The sequence below is a fragment of the Typopeltis vanoorti genome, chromosome 23, assembly GCF_054136105.1.
Source record: "Typopeltis vanoorti isolate ZY-2024b chromosome 23, IOZ_Tvanoo_1.0, whole genome shotgun sequence".
NCBI classification, from domain to species: Eukaryota; Metazoa; Arthropoda; class Arachnida; order Uropygi; family Thelyphonidae; genus Typopeltis; species Typopeltis vanoorti.
Genome location: NC_143571.1, coordinates 23,218,903 through 23,246,800, shown reverse-complemented (window position 1 = coordinate 23,246,800; position 27,898 = coordinate 23,218,903). Strand labels below are relative to the sequence as shown.

The window sequence follows — 27,898 nt, the reverse complement described above, 5'->3', positions numbered from 1 at the left end:
GAAATAATGATTCATTTATAATATCTTGTATTTCTATAAATTTACGATGCAAAATTAAGTCCTCTAGGCTATAATAATAATAATAATAATAATAAAAACCCGTCTTTTCAGCTGTTCGTAACATTTTTTTGAAAGTTTTCAATATATATATATATATATATATATATATATATATATATATATATTATTATTATTATTATTATTTTATTTTATTTTATTTTATTTTATTTTTAATTGTTATAACAGGTTGACCTTTTGCGAATCTCCGACTACTTTTCTTTCAGCGTACTACTAAGAATAACCTGACTAATGATTTGGAAACGTGTAAAAGTACTGTTATATAATATTTAATTAGTCCATTAAAATTAAATATTTTATATTAAACAATAAGGAATTTTATATTAAATTTTAAATTTTGAAGATTTTCTAAATTATTTTAGAAATTTTGAGCAACAGTATAAACATTAAAAAAACACCTTTTATTTTTCATAATATAGCTTTTATAGTAATTCTATCGAAAAGAGTTTCAAGCGTAGGTAGTAATGATTTCTGTTAAAATGCTAACACAAAATTATTTGAGAAATGTTAAACTATATATAGGAATAAAATAATTTAAAGTAATATTTATTTGATGCATTGCGATTAGGTATTTCAGATAAAACACCAGAATATTAAATGTCAAGTTTTTTTTTTTTTTTTTTTTGAAGTATTTGAGAAATTTTAAGATATTAAAAGTTTAGAACTACATTTTTTTTTACAAAATTATACTTATAATATATATATATATATATATATATATATATATATATATATATATATATATATATATATATATATATAATATATATATATATATATATAATATATATATATATATATATATATATATATATATATATATATATATATATATATATATATATATATCGTAGCTGGTAGTTAACATTCAACGTCGGGACTTAACAATATAGCTTACAGTATAACTTACATGATACAATAGCAGCATGACATACATATGGACGAGCCACACAAAATGGTCCAATAAGCCCTCAGGTTGATTGACCTTTTCCTAAGAACATTTGCATAATAGTGTTAAAAGTATAAAAAACTCAGGAAGAGTTAATTTTATCTTTAAATAATTAGTGCTGTTGAAGTGATCATTGCATTTATTTTAATATTGTTTATAAAGGCGCACTAAAAAATAAAAAATTGCGCCTATCGGCGCAAGAAATTAATTTCATCATCTGCATATATTCTCCCTCTCACATATACCGACTACCGTAAGTGACGACTTTAAACTGTTTACCAGTCAAATAAGGCAACCAGTCTATTGGGCTATTTGCCAAGACGTCTTGTGCGCATAATTACATGATGAAGAAAGGGTGTTTACCGTTCATTTTTAATTACTGTAATATAATTTGATTAAATTTAAACAATTTTTTTGTTGTCAGCCTACACCTTATGGCATCCCAAATAAAATATGTTGAAATAGCACCTTTATTTACAACTAAGATATAACGTCATTATTTATATATATTTATATATATAACGTCATTATTTATATAACGTCATTATTTAGAACGATGTAAATGTATTCAGCCCATAAAATTATAGTTGAAACATCTACAAAAATCTGATTTTTCCTCAATGTTAGCGAGAACGACTGTTTATAAATAGACTGGTGGAAATTCCTGTACTATGAAAAATCCTCAAACGACTTTATATTTTCGAAGGTTGGTTTCTGTTTGAACCGAATCATTTTATTTCTGTTTCCTTGTAAATTGTTTTTATCAATGAACTTCCTCTTAAATCTGCCAACAGAGTCCATTCCCAGCATGGCCAAACAATATATCTGAAAATTTAATCTTAGCAAATCCTTCCTGAAAATAAAAATGAAAAAAAAAAAAATCTTTGACCATAGAATAGTCACCTTTTTATACTGGTGTCAAACAAAGAAAGCAAAACAACACTAAAACTTTCCTAGCTGAACAGCTGGAGGTCATAATCTGTAGTTTGCGTGCAGTCCTTAGTGGGATTTGGAGCGCAAAAAGAAGCATAAATATTGCACGTGTGATAATTAAACATACTTCCAAGGGACCTGTGGCATATATCTGAATATTTGTTTCAACTGTTATGAGGCCACAGAATTCCATTATCCTAAATTAATGTTCCCCAGGAACTTTGAAAACAAGAGACCACAAATAATGACTGTTTATAAATAAGAGACACGTGAAGGACATTTTAAGAATTACACTAATATAAAATACCATTTACAACTTCTTCGATTCGATTTAAATTTAATAAACACTAAAGAATACTATTTTTGAAACTGCATGTGTTATCATAATTTTAACCTGAAAAAGAGATTTTTTTTTTAAAATTACGTTCTGTAGTGGTTTAAGTGGTTTAGAAGTAGACATGAGTGTGTGTGTGTCTCACCTTGTCGTGCTCTACAAGAATTGGTTGCGTGATGACATCACACTTTTTACAGAGCTATTGGACACCACGCTTCCGAAACGCACTTCTATTATATCACAACTCACATTTTTTTTGGAAATTTTTTTGTCATCTCCAGATTTTCGTCGTTGGCAGAATATTCCAATGCCTTCGTTGCTTCTAAAGGTGCTTCACAACTTTTATATAAATGCGTGCATTTTTTGTCCCTAAAATTTCAATACAACTTTGTTTCCATTTTTGTGTTTTCAATGGTTGTAAATTTATTCAGTGAAAGTAAAGATATTCCGATAAAAATATTTAAATATATTCAAAACAGATGGCATGCTTATTTAATGAAAAAAAAAAATCTAAGTATGGGGATGTTTGCTGTCCAAAAGTATGGAGCCATGCGTTTGTATTAAGTGTGGTTTTAAAAATAACAAAATAACTACTGTAATCCCTTTATTAAAAGTTAAAGAGAATAATTTTTATACGGCCCGAGCGGAGTGAACTAAAGCAGCCTTTTAAATTTCGTTCATTTAAATTTGTTACGAAGTTGATGTGAATTCTGTATTTTGTTTATGTCGCTCCGCTACTTGTACCTGCACGCATTGAGGTCATCTGTATCAAATGTGTACATGTAGTCCAGTTAGGCTAAATACACTTACGTATCGCTCTTTTCATATTATAAAATCTACTATTTTAATATAACGCGTTCATTGTATTGAATTATTATTAATTGGTATTGAATTAATTCTGTATTCTCCTGCCACATAAAAGTAATTAATTTTCGTGGAAAGGGTGGTTAATTCTATATACATAGTTTTATATAACCGTCAGTTGTGTGTTTTTTTAACCAATTCGCCTGTCTTGAGGAACAAGAAGCCAGAGATGCTGGGATGGAGAACTCCCATCATCTTCGTCTGAGACAGATTACCTCAGCTTCACTTGAGAATATCTAGAGTTAAGAAGAACACATTTATTCTACATTACCCCTTACGATGAAGATTATTTTTCTCATTTTCTTTTTTTCTCCTGCATTTTTAATTTTAGTGAACATAGTAATTTGCTATATATCACGAATGTGGAACATGCATTGAACAATCGAAGTAATTAATGTTGGTTTGGCACTCGTTATATCCTTGTACTAGTCGTTCTGAGAATGATTTCTTTTCTATGAAGTCGATTTTGAAGTTCAGATTTATGATCGAACGATTTAAGAGCAATGAAACAGATATTTCCTTGTTTCGCTTGACTTGCACAACAAGAACTTTGTCTTATGTGCGATCTCCCATTTCACTGTTTTTATTTTGATGAGGTGATCTGTCACGTGCTAGTCTCCAGTTGAAATGCGTCCTTGGAAGTATGTATGTGCCCTTCAAATAAACATCTCTCTCTCTCTCTCTCTCTCTCTCTCTTTCTCTCTCTCCTTTGTTTTTTACTTTTTCATCTTTGTTTTGTTCTTCGATTAATATCCAGGATATTCTTCATATTTCTTTATTTTTTTGTTTTCTTTTTATATCCAAACTTCATCTCAACATTTTTCTTCCTATTCTATCCAGAAGTATTTATTTTTTCGTAGTATTTAACTTTGCCTAAGGGTTCCTTTTTATATTTACATTCGGGTTCTGTTGCAACCATTTTTCGTTTGACGAACATCACAATCACAAGTTTATAAACTTCTTTTCAGATGCCAAACATGGTCTATAATCACTATTTTTAATATCAGAAATATTTATCTTTCGTTGACTTTTACTTCTTTTTTTTTCAGTTTGTTTGTTTTTCTACTCTTTGTCATTTCAGAAGAATTTATAAATAGTTATTTCCGATTTTTTGTTCAGGTATCTCCATTGGTGCATTGTGTATAAGCGCTGACGCATGATCTGTGTGGCAATTTCAGTGAAATTGCTTTTTACTAAACATATTAATGGCACTGGTTCATCCTGTTGCAGCTAAAAAATTCTATGATAATATTTAGACTTTGCATGGGATTGTCTTCTGTGATTATATGTTTGCTACAACAGAAAATTCACTTCTACCATTTCCCCCTTATCGATATCCCCATCAGTCTCCGCGAATCTGTCGGAACGATCTACTGCTCTTTAGGAGTTTTTTTTTTTGTTTGTTTTTGCTCTTTTGAAGCACTACTCTTGATTGAAGAGACAGATATCGATTGGTAGAATTAAGATCAGGCGTGTGTTAGAATGAATAATAGGCAAGCAAATGAATTAGTCAAATGTAACCTGCCCGATATTGGAGGTATCATGCTCCAATAGTTAAACTTAAAGAAAATTTATCTTAAGATGCCTTGAAAAAGTATACCATCTAGAATACATGAACATTTCATATAGAGGTAAAAATGTAGTTCGTCCTTAGCTTTTGGACGCTAGTGTATTTAGTATTATTTGTTCATAGTCAAATACATGCACACACCACATTTACAAAGGCTTCGTGCTCAATGGCTTACGCATATTACGAAAATGTTTAACGAAAACATTTTAATTAATTTTAATTAATGTCAACAATCTCCCATTTCTATCAACTTAATAAAAAATCTTTCAAATATAAAAATGGTGTTTTCTCTAAATATCAAAAATATGTAAAATAAAAATAATATTTAAACTTTAAAATTCAAAAGCAGTGTTTTATTTAACCTTAATACACAACTTTTAAAATATAATCTGAAATCATCTCTTCTTCAATTGTTCGGTTAGGAAATTATTAGTTAGCAAAAGAGATGCATAGCATCCTTCGATGATTATTATGTTATTCTTAATACCATTCAAAATTTTTGAAGTAATTTTTAAAAATATGATTAAGTTTTTTTTTTAAAAAACATAACTCAATTTTTGAAAGTTTTTTTTAGATACAAACCTCTTTGTCAAAAAAAAAAAAATATATATATATATATATAATTGCAATGTTATTATCTGTCGATAGTGGTTATAGTTTTTGACGTTAGTTGTTGCTGCTTCGCAATATTTGTTGGGACATCTGGTCATGATCTCTCATTTTTATTCATTAAGAATACCACCACCGATGTATTTGAACTTACCAACTTCTGTAAATAAACCTCAAGTAGAGATTTCCTGAAGACCTGTTGTTACTCAAAGAATATCCAGGATTTTTCATTGATCAATGTTTTATTGGAGTTTGTCGCTCCAATAAGGCATTGATCCTGGGACTATATACAGGGTGTTCGGGATAAATTTGACAGTTTCGTAAGGAAAAAGAAAATCTTCTTTGTATCTATTAAATTTAATGAATTGACAAAAAAAACATTACAGGCAGAGTTAATTACAATACTATCAACAAGATTTACTCAAAATAACCACCATTAGCATCGATCACAGCTTCAATTCTGCTTCGGAACCTCGAACAAGCTGATGCTACAGTCTCCCTGGGAAGGGCCGCAAAAACTGTTTTAATTTTATCCATTAACTGGGCTTTTGTATTACTGGAAGTGCGATTGGTGTCTTTTTCAACTGCGCCCCATACAAAATAATCCATGGGGTTAAGGTCTGGGGAGTTTGGAGGCCAAAGATTTGGACTGGTGAAGTCGTAGAAATTTTCAGACAACCATTTTTGACTTTTCCTAGAGGTGTGGCAAGGGGCCGAATCCTGCTGCCATACATACGGCCTACCATTGCCTACCCTTGTTATCCAGGGCTTGACTACAGTTAGCAACTCCACGAACAAAGCCCGAATTCCAATGCCAGGGTTCTTCAACACCTGTTCCTGCAGATTTGCGAGGAATTCTGCTGTACGAACGCAATCAGATCGTCTGCTAGGGATCTTTCTTCTTGATACATCCTCGTAGTCACCATTGCAAGTCTCTAGTTCATGCCTGATTGTTTTTACTGTATTCAGGGAGCATTGGGCAGCAGTCGTAATATCCTTATTTTGATGGCGGGCACGAATCATCATGATACAAGTTATTCTCTTCCATGATTCAGGTGGGTTCCAGCTATCCATCCTTTCTGACATCTTGTATGTGAATGAAGAAGGGTCCAAACTTTTAAATGAAGAGAAGTGTGTGTTAATACATGTAACTTACGGAAAAATATAATTAATTATAAATATGTCAAATTTATCCCGAACACCCTGTATTCTGGTCCACGCGCTAAAGGCCACAAGACCTATAGCACACTAGTACCGAGTGTGGGCAAGAGGAATATAAAAAGAAACGAGGAGTCTGTTCACATTTTGCTTGAATAGCTGAGGGTTGTAATATTGGGGAAGGCGGAGACTGTTCCAAAGGACAGAAGTACATGGAATAAAAGAGGAAACAGTGAAGTTGGTTCGGCGAGTTTTAAGATGGACTGTAAAAGGATGTTGGTTAGCAGTAGCTCTTGTTTTAATGATTTTGGAGGAGAGTGGAGAAATAATAGTGGCCAATTCAGCAGAGCGCTGCCCATGAAAGTATCTGTTAGAAAAGGCAGAAATTGAATGTTTATGAGAGAGGGCTTGAAGTGGGTCTGTGTGATAGGGATCATTAATTAGCCAGATTGTCCTCTTCTGGATGGAATCGAGCAATCTTAGAGAGGATTTTGACTGGGCGGATTTGGGCTTTGTATAGAGCTAGCAGCTGTAAAGGTATGAAGTAGTGTCCTGCGCCAAAAAGTACACTAAGTTTTTTGGCGGCTGCAGAAGCTATAGTTGAAATACGATTATGCTAGGAAATATTTGAGGTGCAGGTCAGTCTGAGAAGCGAAATCTGATCGTGTTTGGATATCTGAGTATTACGGAAGGTAAAGGGGTGGGGATGCGAACTCCTTCTACGTGTTGCAAGATATCAGACAGAACTGAGTTTCGGTGGCATGAAAGTTTAAGAGGCTGTCCTTGCTTCACTAGGATAGATATAGCTAGGAGCTCTGAGTCCCTGGTTGTGGTAGATCTTGAGGATTCTAATATTTGAGCACTCACAAGAGTCTCGAATGAAAATGAGGAATGGAGTGCACTATTGTCAGCAAAGCTATGGATAAGATTGGAAGTCTGAGAGAGCAGCTCATTTATATACAAGAGGAAGAGAGAGAGTGGGTGAAAGAACAGAACCCCGGGGTACTGCTGCATTGGTGGGGAAATCTGAGGAAAGTAAACCATCCATCATAAGACGAAGTGAGCGACCAGTGAGGAAGTTGGCGGTCCAGTTGCAGACTGGGGAAGGCAGACCATAAGATGACATTTTGGTGAGTAGTTCCCTGTGCCAAACCCAATCAAATGCCTTTGATATGTCGGAGGAAACCACGTGAGTTTCTCCAAATTTCTCTATAGCCCGAGTCCAGAGGTGAGTAGTATCATCAAGAAGATCAGATGTAGATCGCGAGTGGCAGAATCCATACTGCTGGTCACTGATTAGTTGGTATGTCTCTAGATGGTTCCAGAGTTGGTTATTAATGACTTTCTCCATAATTTTTGAGAGAGCAGAAGTGAGAGTAATTGGAAGGTAGTTCGCTAGGCGACTTTTATCACCTTTCTTTGGGATGGGCTGGATGTGGATCTGTTTCCATATTCTCGGGTAGATGGCAATTGAATAGGTGATACAGGATAGATGTTAGTTCTGGTGCGCAATTTTTTAACACAATAGATGTGGAAGGACTAGAGGCCTTGTTTGTGTTCAGGACTGGCTTCAAGGGGCGAAGCAAGAATGCTTTTCATCTTCCCCGTTATCTGTAGAGGACAGTGTAGGGATAAGGTGTTATTGAGCTATTAAATCTCTACTCATGGCAGGAGGGTAACAGCAATAGCCGAGCCTCAGTTAAAACTTCATTGGCTACAGCATTGCCATCCATTACCCTCCAAGGGTATTAATCATCGCATCTCACCCTGAAAAAATTGCATATTTTGGAAATTTTTAATAAAATAGTGCATATTAGTAATTAAAAGGTGTATCAGGTATTATAATTATATTTCTCAATTTTTTAAAATTTATTTTCTATTTACTTAATAATTATATTTTAAATATAACTATAAATAAACTTTATTAATAATCTTAGATATTCAAATTGGGGAAGGCAGAACTAAAATTGAATTTTAATCACTATATAATAAGAAAATTTGTTTAGAGAATGTTAACGATTCCTGAAATAAAACAAGCATTAACAAAACTGTTTACTGATGTATCAACTGATTCGATTGGTTGAATGGAAAGAAAAAACGAAATGCAAGTTCGTATTAGTATTAAAAATAAATAAATAAAATAAAATGTTATTTTTGTTTCAGTACAAGATACCAAATATTCTGGTTTTCTTAATAAGCAAATATGGCAAAAGTATTGTATTAAAATTGCATTTGTGAGAAATGATACACAAGTTTTTATCTCCTTAAAAATATTACTTTTGTTATAATTTTAAGATTGCTGTTAATATGCCATTAATGTAATAATATGCATTTCAAAATATCATTATTGTGATTATTAATTACATATTTATATACACTGTATGATTAGGTTATTAATTTTATTTATATTTACAAATAGAGTATTAATACTTTATTTTTAAATAGCAGTTTTTATTAAATTTATTTCTAAATGTAATTAAAACTACTAATGAAATACTTTCATTGATTATAAAATAAATAATAATCTGTTTAAGAATAATTTTATTTAGTTTTATTTTAGTAATTAATAATTAAAACTAATTATTAATTAAAATAATTATTAATTAAAAATAATTATAAATATTATAATAATCTAAATAAAATAATATATAAATAAATATATGTATTAATGTAATTATTATTATTATTTATATTTTTTTAATTATTTAAAATAAAAAAATAATTATTTACTTTTTTGATTATTACAAACAATAGAATATTCTGATTATTACAAACAATTGAAAAATCTAATTTAGACGATTTAATGTCTATATTTATAATTTACAATTTTTGAATGATTTTCTTGGAAAACGTAGATATGATCTGCTAAGATTTAGAAAGAAACTTTCGCTAAGATATTCAATTGCTTCAATTTTCGACAACACTCATAGTTGATAAATTTTCCTAATGACTTCATTTAGTATGTTATGCAGTCAGTCATCACGAAAGGTTTATTAATAGTTTCATTGATAATATAGATTTTGTTGTTTAGTATAAATAAATTCTAGTAAATTTTCTTTCCATATTCTGTTTGACTGAACTCCTGTAAAAAAAAAAATCTCCCCAGTTTTTTTTTTCCCTGCACCAAATCAAAAAGTAAACGGAAAAAAAAAAAAAACCTTACCACACAACACGTGTGTACGCGAGAAGATTTTCCACATCATTTTATTTTTAGGTATACACAAACACAGCAATAGCGAGACTGACTTTGTCATCCACGGTAGAAGCTAGATAACAATAGTAACATTGTTGGCAGATATCCTGGGATGGTAATGTCCTCGTCAGACAAAACTTAGCTGTTGGAGTATACACAATTCTTTATAGTTCGTGTAGAAAGATGGAGGAGGGAGTAATGGACACGCGAACAGCGAAATAACCTTGCGCCTGGATCGACTAGGAAAAATCAATAGATGGAGCTCCGTATGGAAATGTGGGAAATGAAGGAGATGCGAAAGGTATTACAACAGTATCTCCGTATAAATCCACGTGTAAAAGTAGATAACACATCTGTAGGTGTGTGTGTGTGTGTGTGTGTGTGCTACTTTACACCTGTTTGGATATCTAAACAGCTATCACATCCTTTGGAATAAAGCATGCATCGAATTCCTTTAGTTTAAATGGAATTTGGGTATGCTACCATGCATAATAAATCAAAATATTGGAATGATTTTCGCGAATAAATAAATAAATATGATGAGAGTGTTAAAGAAGCATACAGTTATTCGCTAAATAAAACATCTAGTTATTTTTCCAATAAGATTTATGTGTTATTCAAGCAAATGAATTTACAATAAGTTTTATTTTTATGTTTTTATGCTCTTCTTTCTGACAGTTTTTGATACATTAGGTTTAAATAAATGCACGATACTTTGTTTGCCAGCCAAGGTCTAGCATTTAATTTTTAAAATCATTATAAATGCATCGGAAATGATGTTGGAATAAACATTTTAGTTCGATCTAATGCTCCTATCCCCAAATGACTGCTAGTGTGGTTTGAAACGAGTACAGCTGGTCTTGAGCAACCGATGCCAATAGATATGGAAAGCCATACACCTCTCTTATAGCCATATTTTCGGTATTTGACGTCTCTTCAAGTATCTATGAGTATAGACGAAAAAACAAATGAAATTGGTTCGCCTCCTTGTGTAGCAGGAAAAAATAATATTTTGTGACTATCTCGGCAGATGTAAAACGTCAACTGATACTATTTGGATATAATACCAAAGGCATCCAAGAGAACAATCGTGTCTCACGAGAAGTGTCCATTTCTGAATTCTTTCATCGGTTTCCTCAACTTATTATATCGTACTTTTTCATTCACTGTTTTTAAATATTTATGAATTTTCCGAACTAATGTCGTCAGCTTTCTCTTTCATCATCAAATGCCGTTAGCGTAGCCAGGAAACAGCTGCCTGTCTCTCCACGTGGAGTTGATTCTAGGCCAAACTTCCCCTTTCACCTAGTGACACGTTTCCTTTTACTATCCTTCTCTCATGCTACTTACCTCCAATACTACTATTAATATTAACAAGCACCAGTTGCACGATGGGAGTCCCGTCATTCCACCCCTATATGAATATAATGAACTCTTCCAAGGCAAAACAATCAAGCTGCCTCACATCACCACCGAGTTATGTAGGAACTCTGCCAATATCACTCCCTGCCAGGTTCCCGCTCTCGCTTTAGCTGGGAGAGATGAGGGTACTGTTGGGCGCCATGCTTGCTGGGTTATAGGCTATACACAGCTCGCGCGCATCATCTTTTGCTCCTGCTTCCCCTTCTTCTCTTACGGATCCGCTGTTATCTTTTTTTCCCCCCGAGGAATAAGAAAACTCTTTTCGATTAAACACCGTCGAATTTCGTTTTCTGGTGGAAGTGATTTCATCGCCAAAGAAGAGAATTCTAAGTTTTTTTTGTTGTTGAACAGTGGTTAGTCGAAGGTCACAATGACGGACGCAGTTTCCAAAGTTCCGCCAACACAGAATGCTACTTCGGCTGAGAACTCACAAGGTAGGTCCTCCCCTCTTCTGTTACCATGGCAACGATATGACCAGCTCCCTCTGAGACAAGGTAATTTGTTATTTTATGTGGATGTGATTGCTACACCAACAGAATCGCACTTGTTATTCTAAGAATCTAAAAAAACGCTTAGCTGCATAACGAAATTTAATCCTATTTTATTGATATATCAGAGATATTAGAAAATTAAAACATATGGTGGCGTTATGTGTGTAATAAGATCATTAATTTTCTACCGAACACGTCTGTTCGGTAGAAACTCCCAGTTAATTTCTGTTGATGCTTAGTTGACTGTGCTTATTTAATACTTATTTAATACTTAGTTGTATTGATCGATTCTTGTTTGTTTATACCAACGATCGTATGTGTGAACCGGAATCAAAAGCTTAAGTATAAAAAAAAATAAACTAAAAAAAAGCATATAGGTCATTCACGCTTGTAGCGGCCAGCGCCATCTATTATCCGAAAAGGAAAATTGTTTGAGACATTTTGTGTTTTTACGACACACCCATATAAACGATTACCGCTTCGATCGCCGTCCATTAACCTTTCTTAACCAGCATATGACAAAGCACACTGTTACATTTTTTTGGTGTTGATCGAAAGCGTTGATTTTATTTTACTTTATTTATTATCTTTGGGAATTTTGCGACATGCCAGTAAGAGTTTGTTGAACCCATCTTGCTCGCAAGGGAAATTATAAACCCCAAATTTTCCGAAAAATCGGAAGGAGAAACTTAGTACCATCCTACCTAACTGTGTAGGTTCAGAAATAACCTAAAACCTAACTTCGGTTGATTTTATTACTTCGTAAAATAATTTATTTGTTCGTTTAATAATAGCCATCAAAATAGCTTTGTGATAACTGTAACTTATTTGTGACTTTTTTATTTCAAGAGAGTAAAGCAAACAAGGAGAGATTAATTAATAATTAAATGATAGTTATGGAATTAACTGGTAAAATGCTAACGGCTAAGTTTCTATGTTTAATAGCATTTTCAGGAATTTAAAAACAAGAGAAATAAATGCATTAAGTAAAGCTCAGAAACTTGTGTTCAATAATATTTAATTTTGAAATAGCGAAGCACGTGCACACCAGCGAATTCAATAATTATTATTTAGATACGATTGGTTTCTTTTTTTTTTATGTAAATTCCACCCACAAAACATTGTAAACCCATACTAGTACACTAGGAACGTGGATAGCTTAATAATTGTATTATTATTTTGTATTTATTTAGTTTTTAAAATTTTTCTTCCCAAACTTCGGAAACTCTGCTCTATAGACCAAACATGGAATTTTTTCAATCCATTTCAGGCTTCCACTAAGTGTGGCAATGGTGATCTCACCACAGCTGATGAAGCTCTTCTCCCACCACCTAAAGACAGTTACAAACAACCATGCCTACAGCAGGATTCGAGCCTATTGGTTAGAGAACAAATATGCTAACTACTTAACTAACAAGACCGACAGAAACATGTCATAACTTACTTTGAAATATTTTAATAAAAAATAAATAAATAAGACGCAGTTTTGTTTTGTCTGGCCAATATGGAATAAGTATATTTAGGACACCATGGATAACGCCAGCGGTGAACAAAGGAAGATGAAGTCTTGTTGTAAGTGTCTTCTTCTTCAACCTTTTGGTTCTGTCCACTGCAGGACGAAGGTCTCCCTCATGATTTTCCAGACCACTCGGTTTTCTGCCCCTCCCATCCATCTCACTCCTGCAATTTGTTCCAGTTCATCCCTCCACCTTCTTCTCGGTCTTCCTCTTTGTCTTGCTCCATCTATTGGTCTCCACTCTGTTGTTTTTCTAGTCCATCTCCCGTCACTGCATCTGGCAATATGGCCAGCCCATCTCCACTTACCTGTTTAATGTATTTTACAATATCCATGACACCTGTTTGAGATCTGTTGTAAATGTAGTAGTTATCATATTCATACATGTTAATTACATTTTGTGGAATAAGGGAAAAATCTCTGTTTGCTGAGAGAAAAGTAAGGAGAGAGCTCTAAAAATTCGTGGACATTAATGGAAATTAAGGGCTTTTCACCTTCATCTGTGTACGTATTCGTAAGATTTTAAACTTGAAAGATGTGCCACAATATTGACAAATCTAAGTACAGCGTTAGAATAGCAAAACATTCAAATATAAAAATACAGCCAAACGAAGCAGTTTAGAGATGAAGACAATTATTTAACTAATATACTGCGTTGTGGATTAATTGACCTACTGATGAACACTGAAGTGTCCATCTTTGATTGCGAATTGCTGAAGCTTAGACGGCAACATCAAATACAAATCCACTAGTGTTTGTGGAATTCATTTCGATGTTGACAGGAAGAGCTGATAATGACCTAAACAGCTGAATAGATTATGGTGTCAGATGATTGAACCGAGTGGTCTTCGGAACTTATTAAATGTATGTTAGCACGAGACTGCAGCTGGTTCTCAGTCAAAGATGCCCTTTCTACTGTACTTCAGACATGGGAACAGCTGCGATAAATGATATATTTCTGGAACGGCGCCATTTCATTTCTTTTAAAGAAATTCATTTAAGGTTAGTCACTAAAAAGGTCAACATCATAACAGAAGGTGGATCTTGTTTTTATTCTTTTTTAAATCGGATGATATTCAACAAAAATGCCACATTTAAATCAAAGGAAATGAACTCTGTTTAAAAATATTTTACACTTACATTTATATAAAGCATTCTTTCACATTTAGCCAATCAAAAAAAAAGTTACCATCTGCCTGCTTCTGATTCCAGCGTTTTCTTTAGTTCAACTTTGACTAATCTTTCAAGCAAGCGTGTCATCTGCAATTATTATTATTAGTAGTAGTAATAAGAGAGACCTCGGAGTCAGAGACTCATCGAGGGAGGCCACATATTACACACACCAGCTATCACACTTATTCTTGAATTCATTCACACTGCTTGCACTCGCAACATCCAATGGCAATCCATTCCAATCACGCACCACCCTCTAAGAGAAAAATCTAGCCTTCACACCCTTCTTGGCTAGGTTAGTCTAAGCTAGGCAAGTCTCAATCATATCACCCCTCTTTCTCCTGTTTGCTAGTGTCTGCAGTCTACAAATTCTCAATCTGTCTTCATAATCAGTATTCCACAATCCTGATATCATTTTTAACACTCTCCTTTGTACTCTCTCTCTCTCTCTCCAATATATCAGAATCACAACGGAAACCAGACCTGCACACAATAGTGCAAGTGAGGTCTTATCAAGGCCTTGTAAAGAGGCAAAATAACATCCTTATCTTTATTACATGTGAATGTTCGTTTCAGTATTGCAATTATCTTTTGAGTCGTATGCCGAAATGAATGACTTTACATTTACTGACATTAAACTGACACCCACTATCCCATGCCCACAATTCCAGCCTATTCAAATCGTTCTGCAAAGACTGCATATCAGCAGAATTCCGGATTATCCTACCTATTTTTGCATCATCAGCAAATAACTGTATGTGACTTGTCAAATTCTTCCCAATATCATTAATGTACAGATTGAATAATAGTGGACCAAGCACTGATACTTGTGGTACACCACTTGTTATTTAATTTAATTTAATTTTTTTATTATTATTATTAATCTTTGTACTAGTTATGGGCAGTACTACCCTTACACCATGTTCAGACATGATATAGGCCTAAGTCTTTAAAAGTGTTTTACCCTATGCCTGTTCTAGTTATCATTATAGGTATTCTCTGGTGGCGACGCCATGCCACCAGTGTGCCTTGTAGGACCCTCAAGGAAAGAACTTTTATATCCTTCTGCGTAAGCCCAAGCTGTTTTAAGTCCTCATAACTATCCGCGCTCCATACGTCATGTAAAGAGATGGTGGCGCTGCTAAACCTCGGAGTTGCCGGATGTTCCTCCCGTATCTTACTAAAGGACGCCCTGTTCCCACCACCTGGGCATCAACTACCCAAACATCACCATCTCTTTAAATCACTAAGTCTGGCTTACGCAAACTCGCGGAGGTCCTATAATGTGGTTCCACCGCGGTCTCCCAAAAAACTGTTGTTCAGAATGGAGACCACGGCGTCATGCCTCCGCACGCGGACCCCATGGGCGCGGAAGCAACACTGGGCTATATGAGACAATGTCTCTGTAGTGGCAGCAACCCCTACAGTTTGAGTCGCACTGCTCCATCGAGCAGTGCAGGCTCGAGTGGGTAGGGCATTGATCCTCGTCCTGATAAGGTCAATATACTCCAACCCAGAGAGAAGTCTGGTGCCATCCCTTACCCAATCATGCTGGAGAGGCACCAGATGTGACTCTTTTAAAGGAGCACCATCTAGAAAACAGTGCAGCAGAGATGCCCATCTTTTGTGTTTTGTAGGTGCTGACTCAATTAAGGTACCTTGATAACGAGACCAGCCTTTAGCCCACCTAAAGTCTTCTTGTATTAATGGGCTATAGAAAGTCTCTCTGCAGATAGGGGAAGAAGATAGTTCTAATTTCGAGATTCTAGACAGCCGCAGGCGTGGGATCACCCATCTAAGTGATGGAACCCCGAGCCCACCATCCTTCACCCTCGCATGGAAATATGCAGTAGGAGTGTCAGGAGGCAGTCGGAGCCATGATCTCATAGCTGAACGGATAGTCCTGTCCATTCGGGACAGTACCGAGATATATGTCCTACCAAGCACCAACCTGTGGTAAAAGCGAGGTAGGAGATAGCGGGAAAGGAGAAACAGTCTTTGCTGGGGCTTGAGAGGAGCTTTCATCAAAGGAGCGATCCCAGTTTCTAGGACAGAAGGGACAGAAGACCTTCCCTTTGGGGTGAACATGATACCCAGGTATCTCCACTCTTCTAGGATGGTCAAAGCATGCAACGGCCTCCCGTGCAGGGAAAACTCTATAGTCTCGACTTTAAGTTTCTTGTTACGACCAGAGGGGACAAGAGCTAAAGAGCAGGACTTCTCTACATTAATAGAAAGGCCTCGAACAGAGAAACAGTCAACTGCCCGATCAAGGAGTTCCTGCAAGCCTACCTTAGCAGAGGCTACGAGAATAAGATCGTCCGCAAAGGCCATAGCATTAAAGGAAGAAGCGCCTAGAGAGTAGCCTATATGGCTAGGAAAAGAATGAAGAAACTCATCTATGACGCAGTTAAAGAAGGGGAGATAGAGGATCACCCTGGCGAACGCCCCGCACTGCGGGAATAGAAGTCGCACGGAATCCTGTAGTGATAGTGATGGAGCTCACCAAGTATAGCTCCATAACATAGGAAAGAAAGAGTTCTGGACATCCAGCAATAGACAGCGCTCGAAAGAAAGCAGGAAGGGAGACGCTATCAATGGCCTTTTGGAGGTCCAGCGACTCCATATACAGAGGCTTAAGGCTGCGTCGGGAATCAGAGAGAAGAGAAGAAAGAAGATATATATTTTTAGAACAGCCGTCCGAAGGGACAAAAGCTCTCTGTCTATAATCATGCTGTATATGTTGCTGAAGTCGTTTAACTAAGATTTTATGATGGAGTCTAAGTATCACAGGGGGAGATGGTAATAGCTCTAAATTCTGATGCACAGCTTGAAGTTTCTTTCTTCGGAACGAAGATAGTTATTGAAGCGCGTAGGTATGGTAGTATTACTTTACTGGAAATGATGTCAGTCTGAGAAACAAATCCTCTTCCTCAACAGCAGATTGGTAGCTAGAAGATGGAGAGGAAGGGACAGGAGATAAGGAGATATTACCTGTCCCTGCTTGTGGCGGATGGACTGCCAATTCTTTGATAGCTTTGATATACCACTTTTTGGTATCTGTCATTCATCCATTCTCTTATTCATGATGATATTGTGTAACCCCAACCCATCGTCTCCAATTTATGCAGAAGTCTTTTATGCAATGCTAAGAAAAGTTTAAATTCGACAATGTGTGAAAATGTTATTAAATGCAAGATAAATAACAATCATACCGTATATTATGGATATCCCGAAAGTTACTCTTTTTGAGGTCATCAACGATTCTGTGTATTTGTGGGAAAAATTAGAATATGGAGGAATCAATTACTTCTACTAGTCCAGGAAAATATTGTGTGAATTAAAAACATTTCCACGATGGTACAGAAATAAAAAAAAATCATTTGGTATACAGATTTCTACTAAAATGAGACCCGTGTAGAAAGATTACATAGAGGATCACAAATGCCATAGATTCTCCAACCTTGTTCTAAACTCTCCCATTGTGATCTTCATCTTCCATTCTTCCGATATATTTCTAATGGTCCTTAAGATTATGTTCATGAAAAGAAATCTCGCAGGGTAAAAAAATTATTGTACATACGTACACGCCTTAGCGAAAAAAAAAATCTAGATTCAAGTCCTTTCAAAGACTGGTTGGGTCATTTATTTATTTATTTATTTTCAGACAATTCTAAGACGTCTGCACTAGACGGGTATAGCAGAATATTTTTATTTTGTGAAAGTAGATTTTTCTCGTAAAAAAACTGACCACTAGGCTAACTGACCAGCATAAATACACCGAGTTCTCATGGTTTTGACTACCCCGATATGATTGTAGGTAATTCAAATAAGGGTCAGCATTGATGTCCTACTTTATGCGATAAACAATAGAAGTCTTTTCTTCACATAGGATTTTAATTAAATTTATTTACAATGCAAGCAGACTGTTTACACACACGATGATGTTCAAATGAAAAAAGTTGAGCATAATCTACCTCACTTTTTTTAAATTGATTTGTTGTGACTGAAATATTTTTATAATGTCCTGAAGCAATATAACTGCTTTAGCAATCGATGCCTACTTATTTATATTGTTTTGAAGTTCCACATCAGTCGTTCTGTCACGAAGCAAATCATAAATTGAGAATACTATGGTGACCGAATGAGTCATTTAGCGATATATTCAGAATAAACAACTTTTACTTCTCGGGAATATCGCTACGTCTGTACGGTAAAAGCTTTTGTTTTATCGGTTAACCAGGACACTTAAGGCTTGTGAGCAACGCGTATGCTTTTAAGACAGAGTCACAAATACGACCAAATCTCATAAATCTCACATACTGATTTTCTATGCTTTTTTTTTTTTTTTACGAGTCTTCCTCACGGTAAGTTACCGAAAACTACAGCGTATTAGCACCGTATGTAGGCAAGGCTTGGAGGGGAAAGAACGTATTGATATTTTTATTATAAAAACAGAAAGTTACAGTTGCTGGGAAGCACTCATGAGGAAGGCTGCCAGCAAATAGCAGAATCAACAAGGAAGACGAAGCAGGTTCAGTTCGTGACGCTGGAAGTTTGTGTCTTAACATGGTCAGTGGAAAGCCAACAAATGAAATAAAAAAAAAATTCCTACCCTTAAGAGGATTTAAAAATTACTTTTCTGGTGCAGTTTCAATGTTAACACAACATTCACTTATCCAAGAAACCATGGTATAGTGAGTATGCGCTGGTCGTATCTTCAAGAATCAGCAATGCTTTCATTTTATAATCCGCAATGTCAAAATAAATAAATAAATAAAAATAAAAACCTCGGTAGTTATATTGCCGTAATTATTATTATTATTGTTAAAGACCTCCAGGGAATCAAGGAGCAATGGAGGGAGCCCATAGATCACCCACACTAGACGACATGCCTTCTCTTCAACTCATTCACTCTAGATGCACTCACCATTTTCAACAAGCAAATCGCTTTTCAACATTCAAAACGTAGTTGTCTTTGTGCTCTAGGTCTACTTGAAACGTGACCCTTTAAGACAAGTCTGAAAGAAATTGTGGTCAATTCTGAAGTTTACCGAGAAAAACGAACCACAGTTTATTGAATGGTAATCTTCCTGCATGTGCAGTTTTGGGTATTCGTTTCGCACTATTGGAAAATGAAAGGGATTTATTACCTTCCAGTTTAACTCTCTTCACACACGACGTTAACTGAAACAAACATCGTTTTACATATTCGTTTGGTTAAATCCCCTCTTACTGTATGCTTAAATGTTTGGTTAAATCCCCTCTTGCTAATGAACTATTTTTATCTTCTCCAATTTAATAAATTGGCTGACTTGGCGATCCTTCTAACTAAATGAAAAAAAAAAAATTACAGTATATCAGAAGCGCTATATATTGCATTACATTCGACACTGCTCTTTTTTTGGGAGGGAGATGGACTGAGTCCTTGACTCTTTATCCATTCATCTGATTGAAGAAAATGTGTGGATGGGGTGTTATTGAGCTGTGGGCTCTGGTCATGACTGGGTAGCCTCACTTAAGACTTCATTGGCTACAGCATTGCCATCCGTTACCCTGGGTATTGTCTTCAACCACCACATTCTTGACATTTCTCTTATAAGGACTGGCTTAAAGGGGCGAAGCAAAGAATGCTTTTCATCTTCCCCGTTATCTGTAGAGGACAGTGTAGGGATAAGGTGTTATTGAGCTATAAAGCTCTGATCATGGCAAGAGGGTAACAGCAATAGTCGAGCCTCGGTTAGAACTTCATTGGCTACAGCATTGCCATCCATTACCCTCCCTGGGTACTCATTTTAGTCGCCCCGTACGACATGCATGAGCTACATTGGTGATACGTAAGTAAAACCAATCTCTAAAAATTAAGACGATCCCTAGACAACTCAATCGTGGCCGAAAGACCGTCCATCTCAGCGTTAGCTCCACTCAATGATGGCCGTCCGCCCACCACCACCACCGAGCAGAACCGCTCATATTCCGAAGAAAAGCATTCACCGACAAAGCCCCTCACCGGGCCATGCCGGAAAACACCTTCCCGAAGACTCAAATTGCTCCTTTAAAGCAAAAACCTTAAGAGTGCGAACTCAAACTCTCAAATCTCTGCATCCATTTAGTTGCCTCTTAAGACATGCTTGGATTTGCATTGGTGTTATTCTTATCCAGGCAACCACAAGGGGAGATGACATTTATCTTTTTAACATAAAGTCCTTATAAGGACTGGCTTAAAGGGGCGAAGCAAGAATGCTTTTCATATTTCCCATTGAAAAGCATTCTTCACTGAAAAGAACAGTGAAGGATAGGGTGTTATTGAGCTATAAAGCTCTGATCATGGCAAGAGGGTAACAGCAATAGCCGAGCCTCAGTTAGACCTTTATTGTCTGCAGCAGCGCTTCCCAAACTGTGGGCCGCGGCCCCCTTGGAGGCCGTAGGTTTTGTTGAGGGGGCCGTGAAATAATGAAAACAAATTTAAAATGTTTTAAGACAAAGTAGATTTTTTTATTTTAAAAGAAACGCATTTACCTTTTATTTATTATTTATTTTTTGTTATTTTTTATATTTTAATGCAAAAATTCGCACATTGGTGTTGGTTTACAAACTTTGCTTCCTTCGTATTTCTGTGCTTAATGAATATTAGTAAATATTGCTTATTCATATGTTTCATTTCAGAGCAGTGGTTAATTGTATTTACTTCGAATGTTCTCCAGGGAAGCTCCAAATCTTCCTGTCCCTTTCATCACGCGTTCGTAATCAGGGACTGTTGATATTGACTTTATATACATATCAAAACTCGTTTTATATTATCATTATCATCCGAGCCAGTTTTCTGTTACCAATAAAAGTTTCGCATATACTTCACACATGAAAAAAAGCTTAAACAAGTTCATGTGGGGAGATAGTAACTCCCTTGCAGTGGTAAACAACACGCCCTCCCTAACAGCCACTATACTACAGAGGTAATAAAAACAAGTACTTTTATTATGCCAGTGAATAAGGTATGAGGAGTCTGTGTAATATATTTCTCAACAAATAGTGCAATTAGAGACAACTGGGATAAAAACACACTAATTAATGAATCACATGTCCCCTGATACAGAAACTATGCTGTATATATAGACTGAAACATATATATATATATATATATTAAGTTAGGCTTAATTACCTGAAAAAGAGAAAAGTCACAAAAGAGAAAAATATTCCTCTTCCGGGGATTCCCTTATTCAGGTAATATTCACTAATTTCATGTTATCAGTCTGTGGTGTGCGAGTATCGGCAAGTGATGATATTATTTGATCTATTCTACGTTAAAAAAATTAACCCTGAGATGGATAAGTGGCTGATAAAAAACAAAAAAAATTCCCGCGAACAATCAGAAACAGACTAAAAACAAAAGGACAGTATGTTTTCATATTTTACCAGAACAGCACGCATCGTCTTCAGAACCAAACGGTAAGAGGCAAAAAATGTAATATATGCATTTGATTTTTGCAATATTCGCTGTGTATGTTTTGTATTAAATATAAATACAATAAATATTCTAATAATATATCTCTCTATTACGATTTTTTTTCGAGGGAAATATTTTAATTTTTACAAAGCGGGCCCTGACATCCAAAAGTTTGGGAAGCACTGGTCTACAGCATTGCCATCCATTACCCTCCCTGGGTACCAATTTTAGTCGCCTCTTTTGGTTCCATTCTTATCCCGGCAACTACACGGGGAAGACACTTCTCTCGTACGACATGCATGAGCTACATTGGTGATTTTCTTATCCCGGCAACCACATGAGAACCTTGGGTCTTATGTTATCCTTATAAGGACTGGCTTAAAGGGGCGAAGCAAGAATGCTTTTCATCTTCCCCGTTATCTGTAGAGGACAGTGTAGGGATAAAGTGTTATTGAGCTATTAAAGCTCTGATCATGGCAGGAAGGTAACAGCAATAGCCGAGCCTCAGTTAGAACTTCATTAGCTACAGCAGTGCCATCCGTTACCTTCCAAAGGTGTTGGATTGAATGAATCAATCTCACATACCCTAGATCTCGACATTTCTCTGAACGAACTGAACGTTTCTTATTTATAAATAAATTATACTAAAAGTTAGAAGGTGTATTTAAAATCATTCGAAAAATGACATCAACATCTCAATAATAAATTTCTTCAAAAAAATTTTCCTAAATTAATTTTGTTATTCATATTTTTAAATTAATTTTGTCATTCATACAGGGTGCATTGTAGTTTATGAATAATTATTGATAAAAATGTATGGCAATCCGAAACGCTTTTATGAATTTAAAATTAATGAACGATTTAACTGCCATTTTTTAAAATACATTATTTTATTCATACACTTTTATCTTAGTATAGTTATCTAGAAAAAAATAGAAAAAATCAACACAACTTTTAGATTTAGAATAGCTTTATAAACAAGAATTAGCAACAATCAAGAAATAAAAGCAGATTAGCATCAGAGAAAGATACATCTTAAAATAAACAAATCGAAGAAGAGTGATTTCTAGAGCTATTTAAGATATGGGGAACACAACTTGATGTTAGAGGGCGCAGTTTCGTATTGAACAAAGTGTGATAATAGAGGGCGCAATTTATAATTATAATAATTGTAAGCATTTAATTCCTATTTTAAGGATTAATGATTAACTCTTCTGTGTAAAGAAAGTCTTAAACCTAATTTTTGACTCGAAGTTAGATGGTTGAGAAACATAAAATGCAAGTTCTGAATTTATTACTTACAATAGTTTTCTTACATCAAAACGAGATGAAGAAACAGTTTAAAGTAGTTTTTTATTTTATTTTATTTTTTTATAAGAAGACTGAAGTGGTTTGAAAAATAAAAGTACCAAGTTTGGTCTTTAGAGCCCGGTCTCAAATGATCTAACCTTTAACCCCACCAACAGTGCTAAATATATGATAGGTTTACAACTTTTGGCGAGTGAGATTCACATGAAATCTTCAGGAGTAACACAAAACAAGCACAAATATAAAAAAATATTAAAATGCATTTATTTATATCGTGATTTAAATTTAAATTCCAGTAGAAAAATAGATACATAGTTAAACGATACACTTATTGGATTAGTGGAGTATAGTTCAACATGGGAAAAAATGTACTGTCCAGGCAAATGATCATTTAAGAAAATATATCTGAAAACATACTCCTTAAATGAATGTTGTCATTACTTCTGTTAGAAAAGGAAGCAATTTTGACTACGAGTTCATATCAAATAACATTTAAATATTTTTTTAATCATCTTTTTTTCGTTGTGCAGTAATTGTGAACCTCTGATGTATACCTAGTTTCTTAAATTCACCAATGTTATGACAAACAACTTCCAAATCTAGAAACTATGAGGGATAGTATCCTAAATTATTATTATTATGCGACACCTCCAGGGCGTCCAAAGACTCATTGAAGGAGGACACCTACTCTACATCTCTATATCCACCAACTACAACTAACCGCGCTACACCAACGCCATCTACCGCCAGCCACCATCACTAGTATTTCCACAGACAATCACAAACATCCAGGCCCACGACAGGATTCGAACCCACAGCCTTTTGGCTGCAGAATACAAGGATAATCATCACTAGTGACGCAGGGTGTTATCAGAGCTCAGAAAGGGAAAAAGAGTATAGCTAACAGAGAGAGAGAGAGAGAGAGAGAGAGAGAGAGAGAGAGAGAGAGAGAGAGAGAGAGAGAGAGAGAGAGAGAGAGTATATTAACACTTTCATTACCAAGCTGAAAATCGAATTTCGTGTGGTGGCCAAATTTTTTTTATTATTTTTATTTAGTTAGCGACGTCCACGCGATAACACGTGATCGGCCGTTTGGTGAGAGCTCGCACCGCGCGATATCGCGTGATTGGCAACGAACATGTTAAACAAAAAAGCTACAAAGCAAGTGAAAACTATAATGCTTCGACGGTAGTTTGGTCTTAAATGGTTATAAATAATATTGACAGTTCAATGTTAATCCAGCTCTAGTTTTTGAGTTATAATTATTAGCTTAATATTATTAACAACACGCACTCCAGCCTTTAGTTCTAGAGTGCTTGGCACTAGTAGAATACTTATAATATATTAGAATATTCTAGTAGAATAGTTATATTTGTGTATTTTTATTTATTATATAAAAATACAAAAAAAATAAAATAAAATCAATAGACTATCTACGGTATTAATATACGATTGGTTTATGACATTTCGTGGATGGGGGCCACATAAAAAATGCAGGGTTCATCTTCAGAATTTTTAGGATGAAAGAATACTTATATATTTATTACATGTTTTGTATCATTAATTTGGTGCTTAAATTAAAATATGTATTTTATGTATTTCTAGAATTTGTTTTATTTTCTGGTTTTAATGCACACATGCTTAGTGCTTGTGGTTCAGAATGTAAGTAAATATATCTTTTGAAGCTTATATTGGAGTCTCTGTATAAAATTTAAACTCTGTATAATATGGTTAAACATTTCTCTCCTGACTCATCTGTATACTAAAGATACGGGTTGTGGATAAAGTTGCTTCAAAAAAAAAATAATAATAAATAAATAAATGACGTTGACTTTCATATACAGTAATCATAGGTAGCTATATAATTGTGTATATTCACCTTCGATTTAAATTATCGGTAAAGTCATACTTGCAAGTTATTCTTTTTGTCTGTTGTTCATTTTTAGCTAGACTGATTCTACAGTCAGTATTCAGGTAAACGAACACTTCTTTCATACAAAAACTGTTTATATTACTGAAAACGCTTGTGAGCTTGGATGCCATATTGTTAGGCATATTTTGTTGCTGGCAAAAAGACAATTGCCTATTCTTTTATATTTTTTATAAAATAAAAAAAATGTACAATTTTCACTAAGAGATCATTGAACGTTTTTTTTTCTAACTGCATGTTTAGGATATCTGCAGTCGACGATATCCTAAACTTTCTAGTTACGTGTTGGTGATTGGTTAGATTAAAGGTAACCACATTCTGATGAACGGAATTCTAATGAAGAGGCTGAGTATATTTTAAATGTTCCAGTATGCGGTAGCAATTTACGGAGATTGGAATATTGAGTTATGGAGAAGAAGAAGGAGAAGGAATTAAGCACTGCTTTTCGAATAAGGTTGCCTAGTTCCAAGATGTTATAATGTAAAATGCCTTTTCCAAGGGGAAAAGAAGTTCGAAGAGTTTATACTAGAGAAGATTTCTCAGTACTTCATTAATATTCTGTACCTAGATTTGATAGTGTGTAGTATGATTTGAAATTTACGATTAGAGCAACGGCTACGAATTTGATTTTGAGCAGACTGTGTGTGCCGAACATGATTCTGATTTCCCTCAAACTATGGATTCGATTCAGAACGAATAAGAGATGGGTTTGTGGTGCTAGTGTACATTCCTGAAGTATGCAGTAAGCTGAGTCCCTCCTTATTCGAATATATACATTATTACAGTTCTTTTGAGTGTAAGGGCATTACGCTTCTAAAAATGTTGAAGACACATCAAAGAATAGGCAGCCAAAAGAAGAAAAAGAAGAAGAGTATTTTGAAGGTTGACAAGAATATATGACAAATGCCAAGGAAATTGCAACATTACGAAATTAGTAACTGGCGATATTAAGCCAGATATTGTAAGAATTGAAACGTGACTTAATAGTTATATTTCTAATGGAGAAGATAGTAATTATAATGTTGCCAGGGCGAGACCAACTAGAGAAAAAATGAAGAGGATGAGTATTATTGCTTATGAGGAAGGATACAAACTACGAATAATTACAATTCCTTTAATTCATATATAGAGAAGGAGTTAATTGATAACAAGGAAGCTCTAAAATTAAGGGTGGAGTGTGTTATTATAGAACTGAACAACTTAGCGATTACATTAAGTTGGGGATGAGCAACCGTAAATAGAACGAACAGCGATTTCTTAGAGTTAATTACCGTAAGATTTTTAAAGTAAAAAGCATACTATGATTGCGAATAATATGGGAACATACGAGAAATACATTACCGTAAGATTTTTAAAGTAAAAAGCATACTATGATTGCGAATAATATGGGAACATACGAGAAATACAAAGATCGAAATATTATTTTTTTTTTAAATAATACATTTTACATCCGCATTTTTTTCTATCACAGCATTTACTTCAGGTAGTAAAGTTTATATAGCATAATCTCTGACCACTTTCCTAGGAAATTTACGTACATTCTTCAAGCAGGACTGATCTTTGCAAGTGATGTTGTCCTTTAGAAATTTCCACATATGGACGAAGTTGAATTGCTTGTTAGTTTAGGATCTGAACTGGCCAGTCTGTATCCGCAAACTAAGCGTTGGTAGAATTTGTTGTGCGTAAGATTATTCTCGTGTTGGACCGAGCATGGCCTCTTCATCGTAGAATTCCATATGGAAGAGATTCTACTTATCCAGAACTCGGCGAACATTTTTTTTAATCGAAAGTTACCGTGAATGGAAGAGCATCACTATAATGATATCGATAAAAACCAATTGATCCATTCTCGTACCCCCCCCCCCTCCACGACAATGCATTATAGTAGAGACAATGAAGTTCTGTACGTAGGATTTGGCAAATCTGACTTCTTCTCTCATCCAGTGAATATAGATTGTGGCGACTCGCCAAATTGTTGAATTCGATGCTTAGTAAGATCCTCTCTTTCTTATATACGAATCATCCTAGAACTCCCTTTAGATTATTTGATATTCTTTATATAGCACACGAAGTGCATCCAACTAGAATTGGTAGGCTTGGTTACCCGCCAAACTGTAACTCAAATTCAATTTCACAAGATTTAATAAATTTATTTATTTAGCGTATGATGTACAGATCTCAGGATAATACAGACAAATTACATAAAACAGCATAAAAACAATTGTAAAAATCATATTAAAAGGGGTACACTACGTTGAAATGATTAAACATCAAAATTAAGAATCAGGAGTCAGAGCTTAATCCTTAAATTCTGGATCCATTCCAGGGATTCTGGGGTCAGTTTAAAAAAGTCCTCTTTAGTACCTGAGAATGAATAGATAGGGTACTCAAGCACAATGTGATTGATAGTCTGGATCCCACTTTCGCATTCACAGTTTGGAGTATCGGACCAGCTCCATTTATGCAAGAGATGCTTACATCTCCCATGTCCTGTTCTGATCCGATTTAAAGTGGTCCATACATGTCTAGGGAGATCGAAGCCCTCCAGGAGAGATGTTGGATTTCAAATGGGAATTTGAAGATCTGAGGTACGTTGAAACCAATACTCTCCCCATGACTCGCATAGGTCGAAGTCCTGGTTGTTCATTTGTATTGCACTCCTCCAGCAGGGCGCCTGGATTTCAGTCTTTGTGAAGTATGGAAGGAAATGTCTTGGTAGATAGGCAAGGAACTGTTTCCAATTATTTTTGTCTATAATTTGCTTAAAGCTTGGATCCTGCGAAGCAAGGGACGAGCGATATTACTGAGAGTTGGGAGCCAATAGCCAGGAGTAAAGCTCCAGGGATTATCCTCATTGTTTGATTCTGCTGGACATCGACTAAGAAAGCATGTGGGCTGTTCAGCCACACAGGAGCACAATATTATG

The 27,898-nt window shown here is 35.0% G+C and overlaps 1 protein-coding gene across 3 annotated transcripts in view; it reads right to left on the bottom strand.

Annotated features, from left to right (window-relative positions):
* The window catches only part of LOC150093688 (uncharacterized), a 60,823-nt gene that overhangs the window by 26,387 nt on the left and 6,538 nt on the right, over positions 1 to 27,898 (bottom strand). Inside the window, exon 1 of one of the 3 annotated variants that reach the window (XR_016550328.1) lies at positions 989 to 1,253. The exons of 1 other annotated variant lie outside the window; for it this stretch is intronic. Coding sequence is in view for 1 of the 2 variants with exons in the window: in XM_090413096.1 (XP_090269222.1) it covers positions 989 to 1,069 (81 nt within the window). In the remaining variant the exon portion in view is untranslated. Of the gene's footprint in view, positions 1 to 988; positions 1,254 to 27,898 lie in introns of those variants that run through there. One more of the 3 variants, XM_090413096.1, reaches the window with a different exon arrangement.